We start from the raw sequence: 19458 nt of genomic DNA, 5'->3' as shown, positions 1-19458 counted from the left end.
TCAGTAGTGTGGAATAAACTGTGGCGTCCTGAATGTTTTATGAACAGCCCCGGACTTCTCAGACTCTTTTAGTGACTTACCGCTCAGAGGGAACTCATTCAGCTGCTCCTCTGGCAGCAGCACAGCGTCTCTCCCTCACGAGAGTCAGTGTCGTCAAGTAATTTTGTCATAAACGACTTTATATTCGATGAGGAGATCAAAACCACTTTCATGTCTACATGCAAAATATAAAGCTCCAGCCAGCAGGTGATTGGCTTAGTATAAAGACTGGAAACAGGGGGAAACAGCGAACCTGGCTCCCTCAAAAGGTAACAAATCCATCAACCAGCACCTCTGTCCCATAATGTTGAACTATTCCTTTAACTGATGTGCAATAAGTAGATGATTTTACGTCAACAATTTGAAAGGTTGCATCCTAAAAGTTAGAAATGTGAGCTCTAATAACCCTGTTCACACTTAAAATTTTAAACAAGAAATGATGAAAGAAAACTCTACCTTGTCTTCTTCCTTCTCGCTGCTCCTCAGAGCCTTGATGCCCATGACGGCAGAGCTGATGACGAGGCAGAGCTCCAGGGCTGACAGGACGATCAGCACTGCGTTGATGCTTCTCAGGAGCATCTGGTGGGACACAACGGACAGTGTGAACTTTCTTTTTTTTTTTAAAGATTATTTTTGGGGCGTTTTGCCTTTAATGGACAGGACAGTGTGAGAAATGGGGGAGAGAGAGAGAGAGAGTGGGGGGACGACATGCAGCAAAGGGTTGCAAGCCGCAGTCGAACTCGCAACTGCTGCAGCGAGGCGTCACCTCTATACATGGGGCGCCGGCACTATCCACTACGCTACCAATGCCCCGGACAGTGTGAACTTTCTGATCCTTAAACAGATTTGTTTGTTTCATAATAAATGTGTTCCTATTTGACCTACAGGTCACCAGACAACATGCAAACTCCAATGCTAACCACTGCATCACCATGCCGCCCCCTTTATGACAATATCTGTAAAATAATTAAAGCCCCATATTTTCCTCTCATCACTTTTACAACTTGTGTTTTCACTGCTGAGATGATATTTTCCATACTTACCAGAGCCGACTCTTTGCCTTCCAAGCAGTCCTTCCTCATCTGCCTTTCCACAGGAGAAAGATCTGTAGTCTGTGCATCAAGTGAATAGTTATAGTCGCGGTTTTCACACAACCACCACATACTGATATTTGTTATATTGTTGCTGTAGAGTACGATGGATGCAATGGCAAAAGAAACTCCTGTCAGATTCAGGATCACATTGGAGATGACCTAAAACACAAGACACAAAAACACACAATGTAGTTTATAAAGCCATCGACTATCTCACCCTTGACAGCTGGATGGCGAGTATTTATTCTAGCCAAAGTGCCTTGGAGCAAGACACTGAAGATATATTCTGCCCTCTCCAATAAAAAAAACAAAAAAATTGAATTAAAAAAATATCCTCCATTTTGTTGGTCTTGAAATAAAACAGTAAGATGACAATAAGATAAAGCTGAACTACTCACCAGACATGGACTGGGGTACTTCTCAGACACAATGCCGATGATGCCAAACAACATACACTAGAGAAAAGACAAAAAACAGAATCTTAAACTTCCATTCCTCCACACAAACACTTAAATTCATATGCATGTTATTTCTAGTATCTTTGACTGAGTGAACAGCATTTTGAGCACCAAGAGGGAAACTAGACAAGCACTTTGGGCTGCATGTTTGTATGAATGAAGTTGAGTTGAGTTGAGCTGTTTTCGATTCTACTAGCATCGTGATGAAACAGCGTTTTTTTTCTGTTGACCATCCATTGATCCAAGTAGCACCATGGGCAGAACTGACACCATTGTCAAGCTGTTGTCAAGGGGTGTGCCAGGACCAATGAGGAGTTATAACAACAATGGCGACTGTATTTAATCGACAAGTCTTTATTGCCTGGCATTGTAGTTTGTTTTACTTTGCTGTCCTCCACTCTTGAAACCCTGAGAGAACCAGTACTACATTGGCATGGCTACACATCAAAGGAAATTTATACTTCTGCATTAAATCGACGCCGTAGGCTCCATGTCGACGTAGAGCGTGCAGCGTAGCTACACTGTAGCCTGTAATAACGTCACGGTGATGCAGACTTCCTGTTTGTTTCTGTAAGCTGAAACCATTTCCCTCAGTGGAAACAAAGCTTTTATTTACTTTGATTTCACAGATAAGAAACAATAAATTGTGAAGACAATAAAGCCTCCACAAAANTGTGCTAAAAACGTTAGCATGTTGTATTTGTGGGGAAAATGTGTCCAGATAAAGACAAGTGTTTGTCTGTGAATGCTGTGAGTTATACTGAAGCTGATTTGTGCACTTGTGTTTGAAATTGTCTCTATTAAGCCATGTTTAATGTGTGTTTAATGTGTGTTTTGAGTTAAGCAGATACGTTTGGTCTCTAGTTTTTGGTTAGAGGAAATCAAATCCCCCCTCCCCCATGGAAATCAGTAAGAGAGGAGGCAATGGCACACTGAAGATGGAAACAAAGTGAAACACATTGATGATGCTGTCTGATATCAGGCGAGATCACAATCTAGGAGATTAAGCCGTCCAATAACAAAAAACAGTTAGGTTTTGGTGGAATTCTGTGAGGTAGGCAAAACACAGTAGCTACAGTACCAACGTTGTTTGGCTTTATTTTAGCTGATAATCTTGGATACTGATCCTTGGGATTGGCTCTGGAGATCTCATGTCATCTGACATTTCAAAGTGAGCTCAGAGTGTCTATCCAGACTGTCCCGTGTGACCGAGCCGTGAGGTGGATCTGTTGAAAGTTATATTTCTCTTTACTGTAACTTTGGGAGAGACTTTTATAAAGAAATTCTGTTGGACTTTGGTTATGACATAAAAGAAAAATGACAGCATTAACTTCCTTACCAATGCTCCGATCCAAAAAGGAAACCCAGTTGAAAACATTTGGTATGAGGCGCCACCGTGGCTGCAAAAGAGGATCACTCCAAGGCCGATGTTGAACAATCCAACCATGATGTGCAGAGCCTGTGGAGGAGGAAACACAGCATGAACAACAAACACCTGTACAGTATAACGACGGTTACCAGATGACACTGTTAAGGTTATTCAGTCATTAATTCATTTTCCGTAACCGCTTATCCTGTTGGGGGTTGCGGGGGCTGGAGCATATTCCGGCTGACATTGAGCGAGGGGCGTGGCGTACAACCTGGACAGATCGCCAGAGCAGGCACATAGTGGTGACAGTGTCATGGAAACATTTTCTTATAACAATGTGACGGTAATGTGATTACAACAATAACTTTTGTCAGACTTCAACAATTTGTTTTAAGCTAAAATATTCCACTAAAAAAACTTTTTCACTCAAAGTTGAATCAGAATGAAGTCGGGGAAGAAAAATACATCATAAAAATGCACTGTAGCATAAAAAAGCTGAAGTTCATGGGGTCATAAAACATATAAAGGTTGTAACTCACCCCGAGTACTGACTGAGAAGATCTCTGAACTTTCCTCAGGTGCTGAGACACAGAGCAGCACTCAGGGTTGTAGCAGAGGCCTTTGATGATTTGGCACAGTGGAGGATAGGCACTTCGGGGGTCAGAGGTCACAGTGAACACAGTGACCCCATCAGCCTTCGCCATGGTTATAGACATCCTGCCTGCTCCTGTGGACTGAAAGAAACAAGAGAGTACAGAAACTTTGGTGAATCAGGTTAGAGTGCTGTTGCTGAGTCTTTAACCTTACGTACTTGTTGATTCTTCACACTTTAGTACTTGTGCTGGTTTGTCTCCTATTCCCCAGGACCTACTGTTTCACAAATGCAACTTCTTTCTCCACTTATCTACTCCTCTGCCACGGCTGTGTGAAATGGCTGCTCTGGTAGTGAATGTGGGAGTGGTTTCCTGGTAAGCTCACTGCCAAGCCCTGCACCTAGGGCTACAAAACTTGGCGTGTACAGCACAGTTTCCACAACACTGTAGTAAAATCTTGAATAATAAATGATAGAACTATTAAAGACATTTTTTTTTTTAAAAAAAACTATGTGACACGTCTTCCTGTAGTGTTGTTTTAATGCATGTGTAGGATTTTTTTTACAGCATCATACTTCATGCTTTGCGGATTTATATGAAGAGGTGTGTTTGTTATTAAAGTTAAAGTGGCACGCCACAAATTCAGATCAGTGTAGTCAGCAGGAGGAGTACTATGCATCCTGTAGAAACAGCTGTATGTTTAAATATTTTAATTTAGAGTTTGTAACAGAAAGCCCTCATTATAAACTGGAGAAATAAACAACACTGGTATTTACCAGACAGGAAGGATCTTATGAAATACGCTATTTAGCTGCATCTTTGGAATTTGTACACTCAGCATTTTTAGAGCTTGACCCAAACTAGGAACTGAAAATGAGGATATGATGAGCTCGGCTGCTGTGATTGATACAACTCCTTTTGAAAGTCCAAAACAGTACAAAAGACACGCACATCGTAATGTCCAATGGAGTGGGAGCAAGACCAAAGAAACATCTGGTATAGTAGAAAACAAGTCCGCGGACCAAGCAGCTCTCGCTTAGAAGGATTGAGTCTACATCTCTTTCTCAGACTTCTGATAAATAACAGATAGTCGCCATCTTAAATACTCATAGTGCCTGAGCCAGTCATGTGACATGCCACATCTGTTGCCCACATGTAGCCCAATATTGTACAATGGATACTTTTGATGGATATATCAGGGCAAAATACCAGTATGTGCACATTTTATATCCCACATATATTATTTTGCAAAGTTATCTGGTTAAATAGCCGTCATACATAGTCTCCTGGCTGAATAGCCTTCATGAAAATACTAGAGGCACCTCTGTCTATTTATCTGACCTTAGAAAGAGTCTCTAGAGGACACATGACACCGGTTAGAAAAACACAGAAAGACAATATATGTGTATACTGTTTGCTGGACCGGCAATGTTTGGCCAAAGTGCTCAAAGTATGTATCCAGAACAATTTCATTGAGCATTTGGTGTCCTCCTCTGAATGGATGTTTAATCACCTCAATTCCCACATATCTGAGTGGAAGTGTTTTGTTTCATCTGAGAGATGTTACATTAGCCCCTTGTCCACCAACATTTCCAGGAACTTTTATTCCCAGGACTTTGTTAACCTGGGCAAAAGAATTCCTGGTAATCTGTGTGGTTTGCGTTTCCACCGCACCTCAAAGTTCCGGAAAATGTATTCAAATTAGCGTGATGACGCAGAAGATTCGGAGTGTGCCCTGTATTTGTCTCAGCCAGCAGTTAAGTTTAAAAGTATTTTAACATAAGTGTCAAACTAAGTTAGTCTACATACAGACAGCTGTCATTTCAGCTTATTAGTAACAATGTAACCGTAACAATTGTGCCGGATAGTACTGCTGTGCTTGGCAATACCAGTTTTTAAAGGTCTACTGGTCTTACCAATAAATGACATGGCATTAGCAGTAGCACATTCAATAACAGCATTGATGTTGTATCTTTTCCCTGTATGAGGATGGGTGAATGAGACAGTTTTGTGTGTGAAATGACCACAGGGGTAGGTCTATAATGAGTCCCCCAAACTTTATGTAAGCACAGTCCTAAATGTCTATGCAGCAGTCACACTTTTTGGGAAGTACAGGTGTTTTTATTATTTTGTCCACCCCATTAATAGCAATGACCTAAATAACACTGACGCCTCTCTGTGTGAGGCAATACAGTTCAACTGCACCACAAACTACATCCTCCAAACTGACCATAAAGTTAATTTAACCGCTGTCTAAAACACTTCAAACAAAACTGAACATTATAACCTCTTTGAAAACATGATTTATTGCATGACTGGTTGGTTCTATTTTAACTTAGGGTATTTACTCTTAAATTGCATTAGAGTTCAGGATGCTAAAGGTGCTTGTGAAAGGGGTTATATGTGGTTAGTCACTGCAGCTTAACGCTAGTGACTTTTTTTTCAGCCACAGACCAGTGTAGTACGGTCTGTGTGGAAAGAGAAAAAGTCACCATTTGAAACTCATATGGAAAAGTGTTGAAAGTTAATTTCTCCAGACAGAAACACGATTTATTTCAACAAACTGTGGCATATTTTCACTGTATGTAACTACAGCTAAACGCCGTCGTCTTCCTCCCTCACTGACCGCAGTTCTCGCTCAACAGTATCATGCTCAGTGCTGCCGCCGGTGGTCGGAAGCTATATTGCATTAGCTGAGCGTTGACATTCGTTTTTTACCTTTCAGTTTGACTGAAACAAAATATTAAATCTGAAAATCGCCAGTGCTTTTTTGTCATATATTACAATTTTATATTAGTAATAATATAGTTTTCAGCCACCACTGGCAGCACTGAGCAGCTCAGCCGTTGGTAAGTAGAGGAAGCTGTGCGCCATCTTGGATTTTACGCGAGTTGTCTCGATGTTAATATAAAATCTCCCGCACTCCATCCAATTAAGTCCATTTTATTACCAAGACTTTAAGCCATATCACAGTGGGTTTAAACTTTAAATATTAAGCCGTTAACACACTTGAAAAGCACTGTACGGCTTACGGCAAACGGATTCAAACATGAAAAAAACACTTACCTGTTAATGGCTGTTAGAGTAGCAGGAAAAACTAAACCACACTGGACAAAATGTGGCTGATTGTAACCTGCAGTTGTTGCGTTGTTTGGATAAAGGGAAGGGCTGGATATCAAGATGAATACCAACCTGTTACCAGAAGTACCTCCCCTGATCTGGAAACTACAAGGAAACCTAACTGTTTGTTGTTATGCAGCTAATCAAACACAGATGTGGATACCTTGATGCCCTAATTTCACAATCTTGCAGGGCCATAGCCAGAAAGTTTAGGGGTCCAAATTCCCCCAGCACCAGTGGGGGAAATTCTGAGGTAACCTACATTCTACTTGTAGGCCAGAGCGGGCCACAACCTAACGTGGGGTAAACTGTGAAACATGCTTTTTAAGTGGTGACACAAAATCCTTTCGTGCTTCCGGCCAGCTGACCACAATACCACCAATCAGTGACCTGCAAAATTCCAGAGATTGAACGTGTGTCAGCAGAGTTCAGTAACAAAGAGTGTTTTTGGCCAATTTATGTACATTTCTTTGTCATACTTGTTTCTTGATGACTGAGCTGTCTATGTAAGTCACCGCATCAGACTCATATATCATTTTAATAACTGTCTTCTTGCCTAAAACACAGCACCATTTTGAACTATGTAACCAACTCCTAGCCAGTGTTAGCTAGGCTTGGTAAAATTTCCACCTGGCAGGGTTAGTTGTAATGTCGTGTTGCAATTGAGCCACCTAAAGCACATTTTCTCTATTTTTGTACTTAAAACTTATGCTCAGTTTGAATTAATCTCCTTAATTTAATGAGATTTTCTTTGTATTTTAATTTGTCAGGTACACACAGTTTCACAGTCTTGTCAATATTCATACATTCATTACTCATGTTTAGACATGTGGATCTGGGTTACCCAATCTATGTACATCTATCAGTCCAACCATTGTATATCGATCATTCACTCCACACAGACAGGTGTATGATACAACAGCCTTTACTGAAAATATCATAAAAGTCTGTGTGTAGCTCGACATGGACTGCTGGTTCTCTCCTCCTGCCAAGCTGCTGTTCCTACTCACCCGCACCTCATCTACCAATCATGCCACCACAGTATGAAACCCTGGCTCAGACATCCAGACTCTGCCAGATCGTTCAGTCTCCCATGTGGTACAGACGTCAAGGCCATCTTTCTGTGACCTTTTTACCCGTTTGCATTTTTGGCGTTTTTTGGGCATCGGATATGTTTTCTCTGTCTCAGATTCTCCACGTCTGCTCTACCAGAAAACCTGCCACGACCAGCTTCGTCTCCATCTCCTGCTACCCAATCGGACCGTTCAGATGAACAATGTTTGTAGATCCCTGCCCGTCCAGCGGTGGAGGTCCAGGTGCTGGCAGCGGCACAGGGGTGAAGCCAAACAAGGTTCATCTGCACACACTGTGATGCCACACAGCCGGTTCAATATCAGCAAAGTTTCCCTTTATATTCATTGTCTTGTGTGGCGATCAGCAGTGATGTGGTGGTTCACTTTACACTGTGATCTGTAGCCTATAGTTCGGCTTTAGCTTCTAACTGTCTTTGTCTTTTTAACCTGTTGTTGCTGCTGAGTTAGTTTGACATCCTGGATATATCCTTCAAACACAGACTGTAGACCCCTCTGTCTGCTTCTCTCTGGAATCACTCTTTCATTTGTCCAAACATGATAATATTTCCTCAGGGAGTGCAGTTAGTTACAGTGTGGGATCCATGCAACAGCTTGTTGGACGTTAGTTACAGTGTGGGATCCATGCAACAGCTTGTTGGACCATCACAAAGGGGCAGGGCTTAGCAAAAGGGTCAATCACTAGCTACCAGTTGCATTACTTTCACAGTAAATTACTGTTCATTTTACAGTAAATTGTTGTGAAATGACAGCTGTATACTGTGATCTCACAGTAGTTATGCCTATTAATGTGATTTAGCAGTTGACTCCTGAAAAATGGTTACAGTTAAAGCCCATTACATTACTGATCTAACACTACATTCATGTAAATTACTGAATTTAAGCGTAACTTCATAGTTTATGTACATTTCATGTGATTTGGCAATATGCTCCTATAGAATTGTTGTATTTGACAGTAATCGCACAGTTAAACTCCATATATGACTGTGATTTAACAGTGTAGTTTTGTAAAATTGCTATATTTACCTGCCAGAATTTCACAATAAAATTCTGAATTTGGTTAAATATCACAGTAAAAGCCTGTGAGGTGGTAATATGTAATTTATTGTGAAATATTACAGTTACATGTTGTAAATTCTGTAGCATTTTTGCACTGTAGTATAACCACTTTTACTTTAGTGAAGAGTCTGAACAGTTCTTCTGACACAGCCCATCACCGACCCACCTACAATATCCAGTATTTAGCTTTGTTAATCATATATTCTGTAAATGTTATGTCATTACTATGTAAACACAGTTTCTAGGACTTCCCTGCACTGCCTGGAAAACTGTCCAAGTGGAGAAACCCCCTTTTTTGAATTATTGATTTATATTTTGTGGCTAAAACAACAGTAGAATTTAAAGTTACTGTATCAAACATATTGAAATCAGTGTTAAAAATCAAGCAGCTGCAGGCAACATTTGTGTTATGTTACAGTTGTTTGAATCGTGCCTATTCTTGGTATTTTTTCACTTAAAGATATTATATTGTATCATCATGTACTGCGAGCCCCATTTTGTTGAAGGAGCGGTGACAGATCAATGCAATAGCACAACATCTTATTTACACGTACAAGTGATATGACAAACAAAAAGGCACCTAAATGTGTCAGAATTGAAGAAACTGTGACAGAAACCTTTATTATATTTGGTCTCTTGTACTTTTCAACAATGCGTAAGACTTAAACTCATGATAGCAGAGAACAGCACTTCCTCTAAGCTGTGATGGTGGAGATCTCCTTCAGTACGGGAAGTCTGTAGAGATTTGGGTCGTCAGTGTCCTGAAAAGAAAAACACACAAACGTAGTCACACAGTGAAGCCTTCACAAAAAAGCAGACACTCAGGTCTCTACAAGGAGAGCTTCAAGGCACAGGTGTGGACGTTCACATTTGGAAAACACTCAGAGATGAGGCACACATAAGATAGGAATATCCAGCGTATAGGGAGCACGGTGGTGCAGTGGTTAGCACTGTCACCTCACAGCAAAAGAGTTCCTGGTTTGAATACGGGGTGGGGGAGCCCTTCTGTGTGGAGTTTGCATGTTCTCCCTATGTCAGCGTGGGTTTCCTCTAGGTACTCCAGCTTCCTCCCACAGTCCAAAGACATGTAGGTTAATTGGTGACTCTAAATTGTCCGTAGATGTGAATGTGAGTGTGAATGGTTGTCTGTCTCTATGTGTCGCCCTGTGATTGTCTGGTGACCTTTAAACAGCTAAAAAATCCATATATCCTGTGCATCCTGTACCTTGTTTGTTTCCCTCTGACTCCTCCTCAGAGCCTTGATGCCCAAAACAGCAGAGCTGATGAAGAGGCAAAGCTGGAGGACCGACATGATGGCCAGCACAGTACTGATGCTCTGCAGAAGATTCTGATGGGACACATGAAGAACCAGTGACAGCTTTAAAATCTTTACCAGTCAGGTACACTGTTTTGTACATTTGCTTTATATTTGGCTTTTAGCTTATTGCAGCACCCCGCCAGACTTTGGCATATTTTATGTTTGGCCATGTTTTATTAACATTTAAAAACTTATTATTATTATAATAATAAGTGAAGCTCTGAATGTTTTACTCAGCAGTTACACAGCTTTGTTTTAAGTGTCGTCTACACCTACCCGGACCAATGCTTTTGCCTCAAGGCATTTATTCATCATGATCTTCTCTGCAACAGATGGAACTGGAGGCATTGTTATACGTTGGCCGTACCAGTAATCCCAATCCCAACGGTAGCACAACAGCGACAATCCAAAGTAGATGACGAAACGGTAGAGTACGATGGCTACGACGGCAAAAGCAACTCCTGCCAGATTTGCAATCACACTGGCAGTGACCTGAAGTAGAAAAGATGTCAGTTAATACCGCATCTGGAATCAAACAATACACAGCACAGCCACAGCTTTACAGTGTGGTCCAGATGTTTTATAGCAGCTGTAATTTGGCCTACAGTTCAAAAAACAGGTATGATGATGCACAAATTAACAGAAGAATTACAGTACGCACCTGGGCGTTCATTTTACAATGCCGAGCAACTTCACCAAAGAGCCCTGGAGCAAGCTACTGGAAGTACAGACTGCAAAGATATTTAAAGGCCTCAGTATGCTTTGAAACAGTGGTTCCCAACTGGTGGGTCGCAGCCCAAAAGTCAGTGGACCGCAAGTGATTCTTGAAGTGTCGTTCCCTGCTGTAGACTGAGTGACTTACAGACAACTACATGACAGAGACAACAAACTAGCTCGATGCTATGGCCAAATTGAAGTATGACGCTGAATATATTAAACTGTGTACCTTTAACAAATGACTAAGGAGAAATCTGGACCCCGTGGCTGGACCAGTTGGGTTAGGGTTAGGGTTAGGTAGGGTCACATATTTATTCTCCTGTAGACAAACATTTCTCTTTCAATGTTATCTCTACAGAGTCAGCACACAAGTAGGCACAGTTTGCTTTTCCATCCTCCTTTGTGTCTTTTGTGTTCAGCAAGTGTTAGGCTACTTCCTGTTAAACAGCTAATGGGAGAATGGGAGCGTGGTTAATAGTCGGACGTAATCTATTTCCATGGCAACCAGACTGCAGCAACAGTAGCTTGGAGAACAGCGACAACATGGCACTGAATGTGATGAATTTACTGTTTATCAGAGCACAGACGAGACAAGAATTAGCACAACATAACGACTCTCTGTCTCACTCTCTGTCTTATGTGGAACGTTTGATACTCAGTTTCTGTGCCCCTATGTTCACCTTTGGGGGTACCCCACCTATGAAGGGCTGTCAAAGTTGTCAGGAATGAACGGAGACTGCTTCCAAAGACATCCACAGTCTGGGCCTCTTCATGTCAACACAACGCAGACAACACTAGAGTCCATATATGAGGACATGTCCCAACTATCCATATACACACTTTACACACGAAAAGTGTGTGCCTATAGATTAGGTTGTGCAGGCTTTTCGAACGCCTTTCCAGTGTGACTGTATTGAACAGGTATAAACACATTGTGCGACGTAGTTAGTTTGAAGCATACTGAGGTCTTTTCTGTATATAGATAAACACCTCACCAGACAGGGGCTGGGATACTTCTCAGACAACACGGTCAAGGTCCCAATGGCAGCAAACTGGAGAAAAGACAAAGGAAAGACGTTATTTAAACTGCACTCTATCAGACGATTCCTGACTCAATATTTTTATTTCTATTATCACTGACAGAGTGATATGAGAACACGGCAAAACCATTACAACACATCCATCGGGGCAAGAGAGGTACAGTTTTATTTGGAGATAAAACCAAAAGTGACCACACCTGAAATGTCAATAACGACTCCTAACTGCAGGGAAATGGTGCGCACACAATTAGGGCAAGTACAGAAGGTCAAAGTTGAACCTGACAGCCGGCCTCTAAAGTGTGATGGATGTTTGTTACAGTGTAGGTAAATGATTTTGAGAAACCTGTGGATACGTTTAAAACCTTTCTGATTGTCCAACGTTTTGTGTTTCTTACCTGTTCTATTTAGTGATGTGCAGAAGTGTGACCAAGTCATTGCCCTGCAAGTCACAAGCAAGTCTCAAGTCTTTGCAGGTGAGTCCCAAGTCAAGTCCCAAGTCCAGTGCCCCACTTAGCACATTTGGCACCTGCCCACGTCGCCTATAGGAAGAGTCACAACTGCACGTGTCAATACAGGCAAGTCCCAAGTCAAGTTCAAAGTCCTACACTCCTTAACAGTCATAATGTGAGCTTCGCTACTGCGCAGACTCTGACTCCAAATGACATCACCAGCACAAGATGGCAGCAGTCGTATGCAAGATATTTTGGCTGTTTAATTTGACAGTGGAGGTCAGTCGTCCATCTACAGTCTATGGTTTGTAACTGTTAGTGCTTAAATAACAAACAAGATTACCAGTAGTCCAAGCAAAACAGGATACCAGTCCATCACGAACTGCCATGAGGATTCAGTGTTATTACTGATGACGACCCCGAGACAGACATTGATAGCCCCAACCATAATTTGTGTAGCCTGCGGAGCCAAAAACATAATATACAAATTAAAATATCGTGTTGAAGATAGATCAAAATGGAATAACAAAATTTGCAACGGCTGAATTTCACCAAACATCTTTAGGAACAGAAAGCCGAGCACTGACCCCCAGAGCTGACTGAGAGGTACAGAAAGCCGAGCACTGACCCCCAGAGCTGACTGAGAGGTACCCTGGACCCTCCTCAGGTGCTGGGACACAGAGCAGCACAGTGGGTTGAAGCAAAGGGCCTTGAGGATTTGACACAGAGGAGGCCAAGCACATTTGGGGTCAGAGGCCACAGTGACCACTGTGCGTCCATCAGCCTTGTTCATGGTCACTGACATCCTGATCACTTCTGGAGGCTGGAAACAGAATAAGGGTGACGGAATACAGAAACTTAATCAAAGGGAGGCTTTTTGGATCCATCGACTGGATGCTTTAGAGTATCCTGGTCTCAATGAGAATATAGACTTCACTTGTTTTTGTGATTTACCATTACTCTCTACAAGCTTGTCCATTTGTTTCACCTGCCGTGCCTTTATCTGGGTCATGTGATGGCCTCTGATTGGTTCCTGGGGGTTTTCCGTTAATTAAGTTATTCTTAACCAATTCCTCAAAAAGTATTTTGACTTATGGGTTTTTATTTTGAGTTTTTCCAGAAGTATTATAGCCATACTGCACTTCACTCTTGTGTACTCTTGTATATCAAATTTTTATCTGGTGAGTTTTGGTAAGCGATAAATCTTAACATGGCTCCCACCCAGATAATCCAGTCTTATCGTAGCTGAAACTTTAAGTAAATAGATAAGACTTTAAGTAAGAGCTTTTTTTTCTTTTCTCTTTGGCCTGCCGACAAAATATCAAACTATGTATGTTTTTAAATGCCTCAGTTCTGTAGTGATTGTAGAGTAAATGACTGCTAAAGGTTACAGCTGCTGAGCATAAAGCAGACTATAAGACTATAAGGAACTACAAGTTGTAATTTCCTGCGTTATTGGAACCTACCAAATGCTGAAGGTGATATTTAAGATTATCTGTTTAAATCCTACTTCCTACCACTGGTAGGAGACACTGGGGCAGACCCAGAACACACTGGAGGGATTACATATCTCATCTGTCCTGGAACATCTTGGGGTCCCCCAGAAGGAGCTGGAAAGCGTTGCTGGGAAGAGGGACGTCTGGGGTGCTTTGCTCAGCCTGCTGCCCCGTGACCACACTTCAGATAAGCGGATGAAAGTGGATGGATGGATGTTTAAATGCAACATTTTGAATTTGTTGTGTTGTTAACTCTAAAGGCTAAAGTATACTTGCTGCACGAAACGCGTGCAGTTTTCATGCACGTTTGGGTGCCACGCGTATTTTGCGGTTGTTTGGCACGTAGACCGCACACTTTGCTGCGAGGTAGCGTGACGCGTATGCGAGATGCAATATTGACATGAACACTAGAGGCACTCGTGCGAAGTATACCTAGAGACTGTGAACGTGAGGTCGGAGGTGGACTGGTGAAAAGGATATAATGGAATGAAAGATGTAGGAGCAAGGTAGACCCAGAAGATGGCAGTAATGCAACGTAACGGATGCCAACCGCCGTAAAACTCCAAAGAAGAAGAACTCCCTGTGCTTTTCCTCATCGATCGCATGGGTAAAACAAGGGAAACAAACTCCCCATGTGATTGGTTGGCCGCACATACCATCTCCGATGGCAGCGGAGACAACGTCTTTTCCTCTGCCGAGATCTTAACAGCAATAAATCTCCTCTTCATCGAGAGTGTCCATGTTTGTGTTTATCCGGAAATGCACTGTCACCGCCTTCTTCGCTTTTCGCGACCTCTGTGTCTGAGTGCTGCGGTCTGCCCCTAGCAGAGACCACCAGTATCAGGCGCTTTGGCTGCATCGACGAACGTCCGTGCTGCAGCAAGTATACACACAGGTGCAGCACACCATGTACGCGTACGTTTGGCGACGCAGCAAGTATACTTGTCGCTTAACAGCCCCAGTGAAATGGGCTGAGGTGGGAACCAAATTCATTCTTCATTCATACAGTAAATAAACTCTATATGTTGTTCCGCACTGGAGCCATGAGGTGGAGGGGATTATAGAGGGAGTGGGCCCTCCAGCAATGTGTTGGGTGCAGATCTGGCCTTTATGAGTAATTGCCAACTTGGAAATATGCCTGTGTTCATAAAAGAACTCTTATTAAATTAAAAACAGTCCCATTTGCTAAATCCTCCTGAGACCCAAACCTTTGTTTGATATGCTTTTTAATTTCTCCTAGCTATTTGGGATCAGTAGGACCCGATAAGTTTAGAAAAACGCAATATTGTCACAATGTCCTCAAAAGAGACGATAAAAAAGTCCTAATATCAAACGAGTACTTCCTAATTAACAGTGTCCTAGCTTAGTTTCAACCATAACGTGATCAGGTTGTGGACCTTGTCCACTTTTGCGTAGGGGTCGGCTGCAGACTGACTTGGCAGAGATGGCTGCCGTGTTGTTTTTACATGGATTAGTTGGCGTTTCTCAATCTGCGTTCTTGCCTGTACTTGTGTTCTTGCGGACTTGTCAAACGTCATCAGTCGCAGCCCAAGTACTGTTCCAATTCAAAGTCCGCATCCAGCCAAGTACAGTCCAAATGCCCGGATGTGAACTTGCTCTGCCCGTTCCATTGGGGATGCATCGGGAGGTGACTTGTGTGGACTTCTGACAGACAGGTATTCCAAACTGCATTTCTCACAGACTAGCAGCAATGGCAGCCATCCTTGGGAGTTTGTACTCCCGAGTCGAACTTGCCAAGTCTGAACTCGCAAGTGCGCATGTCCAAACTTGGAGTACTTGGTATTGAGAAACGCCTAGTGTTTTGTGGTCTTACTACCACTAGATGGCACAAAAAAGCATCCATGAATGAGGACAACAGGTCTACGTTATGTAGAATGAAGTATAAGGTAAAGTAAACCCAAAGTGTGATGTCCTCATATGAGGACACATGTGCACTTGAAAAAGGCAAACCCATCTTCGTCTTTTTTTTTTTTTCTTTTTTTGTAAAATCAATAGAATCTATTTCAAAATTATATACTTATTCTACATATACAGATATGCAACGATCATTGTTGGGTAATATGTATGTTTATGTTATCCAATGTCAAGTCTCTGATCATTTGATGAGATGATATGTCCATAATAGCATGCACTGGGGCCTGTCGCGCCTACCTTATGTCACTGTGTTGTACTGTACTGTACAAAAATTCAGCACTTCACTTTAGTAAATTGTTACCAATGACGTATTTGTCTCTGTAAGGTAACGGTGTTAACTCAGGCCATAAAGCATTTCCCACGCCATCACTCCTCTGATAATATTATGACGCATGGCGAATATTCTTGTCAACAAACTGTGGTCCCTTCTCACGACTCAAGGAGAACCACCTCTTATCTCACTGAGAATATAGTTTGAGATAAATAATTCTATAATAAATAAAACAAAACAAACAAATCTAACCTCTCTGACACATTTTGTGAATTTACATCCAACATAGTTTCAAAATCGTAAAAATCCTGTTTACATTTTGTTTGAAATATCTTAAACATGCAGTGAACACACTTTGCTCAACCTGAAACATTTTGATACTGTATATGATAAAATGCAATAACTTAAACATTAATATACGAAAGCTGTCTTACCTGTTTCTGGTTGTTTGGCAGCACAGCAGTGCCGACAGGTTGAGCTTCACCTAAAACTGCATCTGTCTGCAAACTGTACTGGTACAGTTCCTAATATTTGGAAGAGGAGGAGGAAAGATTGGCAGCTCAGCACCTCCCCCTCATCCTGAGGCAGACGCTTAACCCTTACCTGAGAGACACGATTTTTATTTTAAATTTAGGAGGTCCAAAATAAAAAAACTTTTCGGTAAACATGAGTTATGGATATAGGTGGCAGATCGCTCAGATACCAATATTGTTATATTGAACTGTTGCTTAATATTCAAACTGGAAAATATCAATATTATATTGATATTATTATATGAGGCAAGATATCGTCTTATCTGTTGAGTATCATGATATTGTAAGTGTTGTCATTTCCTGGTTTTAAAGGCTGCATTACAGTAAAATCATGTAATTTTCTGAGCTTATCTAGCTGCTCTATTTTTTGCCATTACCCACTTAGTCATTATGTCTACATTACTGTTGATTATCAAAAATGTCATTGTTTAAATATATTGTGAAAGCACCAATAGTCAGTCCGACAATATCGTTCCTGTCAGGGAGTGACTGGCTGCAATAGTGGTGAGATTCAAAAGCAGGACTCAAGGACACAATGAAAACTTAAAGGTTTTACTAAAGATATCATAGTTTGGTTTCTGTTGGGTTTCAGCCTCAATTATGTCATTTAATTCAACTAATAAATCTACGTCTGAAATAACATAAATTACTAAGTTTCAGTCAAATTGATACTGATTAATTAAAACATCTTATTTTCACGTCAAATACTATTCTTAATTTGATCTCATGCTATGCCACATATTTATTAAATGGATTTATTGCAGTTTTTGTAAATGTTGATGCTTTGTTTTAAATATTGTTTATATTCCTTTTTAACAATATTTGTTTATCTATCTATCTATCTATCTATCTATCTATCTATCTTTAAATTTTTGAATCTGAACATTAAAGAAAATATCTTCAAATTCAGCTTTTAAAATTGCAAATCAAGAAATTCAACTCTTTCACAGAGATGAATTTGGAACACATCTTTTTAGATACTTGTTTTCAGAGTAAAATATATCATATATATGTCAGGAAGGTATGAAAGCATGACAAAGTAAATACCACCCAAGCCTACTGCGCTACACTCCTGTTTACTCTTGTATATCAGATTTTTATCTGTTAGGACTGGTGAGTTTTTGGCAAGCAGCAAATCTGAATAAATGGCTCTGACCCAGATAATCCAATCTTATCAATACAAGCTGAAACTGTCGGTAAACAGATACGACTTTCAGTAAGAGCTTTTTTATTTCTTTTCTCTTCCGCCTGCTGGCAAATATCATGTATGTTTTGAAATGCCTCAGCTCTATAGTGAATATTGTTGTGTTAACTCTGACAGCCCCAATGAGATGGGCTGAGGTACCAACAAAATTCATTCTTAGTAACAAACTCTCTATGTTGTTCTCTAGTTACATAGTGAGTAACATTTTCTCTAATATGCAGATCTTCTTCAGTAAACTGGTACTAAGATATGTGGCTCTGTGAGGTGACGTGTAAACTGAGGCCAGAAAAGGTTTTCCCACTCCATCACTGCTTTGGCTTAAAGATAATGTTATGAGGCATGAGGAATATTCTTGTCAACAAACTGAAGTCTGGGTCCTTTCTCAAGACTCAAGGAGAGCTTTAAACCACCTCTTATCTCCCTCAGAATATAGTTTGAGATAATTAATGAGATAATAGATAAAACAAAACAAACCTTTTAATTTTATGCTTATTTATATTCCAACTTCCAGAGGGAAATATTGTAATTACTTTTATTTAACAGCTACAATTACATTTTAATCTTTTAAAAAATAAACCAATATTAAAACATATTAGTTTGTTAAAGAGGGTCACTTTTTTGTAGATCAAACTACATACCTGCATATAAGTAGTTATAATAAGCTCCATCTCAACTTGCTAAAACATGTCAGCGTTTCTTAGACATGAGTGTATATCCCTGGTTACTATTTCTATTAATCTAAAATTTTCATATTTCAAATCTATTCTTTTGTCTTTTTTTCTCTCTTTAATATATTTCTATATATTTACTTTCTCGACTTTTGCAGTAACTGCTTTTATTTTTATTATGTTTATGCTTTAAACACCAACTCCTTGTATGTGACAATATACTTGGTAATAAACCTGATACTGACGCAGCAGTAATAATAACCTAATATAATAACATTGACACTGACAGCAGCCGCTTACGTGAGTACCTTCACTTACTGTAATACTACACTCATTCATGCCCTGTCCTGGTCTGTAAGTTTTGGTGCGCTGCCCTCTCTTGGCACGTTTGTTGTGGTGCCATTTGTTTCCCACTTTGTAATAATGGAATTAATGGTGCTCAGTGGGATGTTCAGAGCTACAGATGTTTTATTATAACCCAGTCCTGATCTCTAGAATGTTGTCTGGGACCTGTTTGGAAAGCTGCGTGGTCTTTATGGTGCCATGTGCTCAGTGGTGCTGCTGACTGTGGGTCCTTTTTAGAACAGGTGTATATATACTGAGATCATGTGCTACTTAGATTGCACACAGGGGGACTTTATTTAGCTATTTATGTGATTTTTTTAAAGATAATTTTTTGGCACTTTTGCCTTTATTAGATAGGAAGGTCTAATGTGTAATGTAAAGAGAGAGAGAGAGAGGAGATGACATGCAGCAAAGGGCTGGAATTGAACCTGCAGTCACTATGTGACTTTTGAAGGTGAACGCACCACTGTGCAGTTTTGTCTGTTTTGCTTTTTTAATTTTTTAGAACAAGTTTATTATCATCATTTCCTAAACCTGTGTGGACTCGTCTGTATAAGCCCATTACAAAAAAATACAAATACAAATCCATTTAAATTACAAGCTGTAATGCAACAAATTAGAATAACGCCAGCTGGGATGAATACTTTTGCAGGGCATTA

General features: G+C 40.7%; 2 protein-coding genes across 5 annotated transcripts in view; both read right to left on the bottom strand.

Moving 5' to 3' along the window:
• LOC126391280 (transmembrane protein 176B-like) overlaps window positions 1-3910 on the bottom strand; it is a 35871-nt gene extending 31961 nt beyond the window's left edge. For 3 of the 4 annotated variants that reach the window (XM_050045923.1, XM_050045922.1, XM_050045926.1), the window contains exons 1-6: window positions 3772-3910; window positions 3500-3694; window positions 2931-3050; window positions 1532-1588; window positions 1083-1292; window positions 496-618 (exon numbers count right to left, since the gene is read on the bottom strand). In XM_050045923.1, coding sequence (XP_049901880.1) covers window positions 496-618; window positions 1083-1292; window positions 1532-1588; window positions 2931-3050; window positions 3500-3676 — 687 coding nt within the window. In that variant the 5' untranslated portion in view covers window positions 3677-3694; window positions 3772-3910. The remainder of the gene's footprint in view (window positions 1-495; window positions 619-1082; window positions 1293-1531; window positions 1589-2930; window positions 3051-3499; window positions 3695-3771) is intronic. The other variant, XM_050045921.1, reaches the window with a different exon arrangement.
• Window positions 3911-8997: 5087 nt separating this feature from the next.
• On the bottom strand, window positions 8998-16545 carry LOC126391287 (uncharacterized). The gene is made up of 7 exons (XM_050045940.1): window positions 16484-16545; window positions 12976-13170; window positions 12691-12807; window positions 11854-11910; window positions 10418-10633; window positions 10049-10171; window positions 8998-9584 (listed from the first exon to the last, which is right to left on the bottom strand). Exons 2-7 carry the CDS (start codon window positions 13150-13152, stop codon window positions 9519-9521), a joined length of 756 nt encoding a protein of 251 aa, XP_049901897.1. The 5' UTR covers window positions 13153-13170; window positions 16484-16545; the 3' UTR covers window positions 8998-9518.
• Window positions 16546-19458: the final 2913 nt, after the last annotated feature.

The sequence above is a fragment of the Epinephelus moara genome, chromosome 6, assembly GCF_006386435.1.
Source record: "Epinephelus moara isolate mb chromosome 6, YSFRI_EMoa_1.0, whole genome shotgun sequence".
NCBI lineage: Eukaryota > Metazoa > Chordata > Actinopteri > Perciformes > Serranidae > Epinephelus > Epinephelus moara.
This window is presented reverse-complemented; position numbering and strand designations above follow the sequence as displayed.

Coding starts and splice junctions, on each gene's coding strand:
- LOC126391287 (XM_050045940.1), bottom strand. CDS start 13,152: ATGTCAGTGACCATGAACAAGGCTGATGGACGCACAGTGGTCACTGTG. Junction 10,634..11,853: donor AGTATCCCAGCCCCTGTCTG/GTGAGGTGTTTA, acceptor TTTCTACTTCAG/GTCACTGCCAGTGTGATTGC. Junction 10,172..10,417: donor AGGCAAAAGCATTGGTCCGG/GTAGGTGTAGAC, acceptor GTGTCCCATCAG/AATCTTCTGCAGAGCATCAG.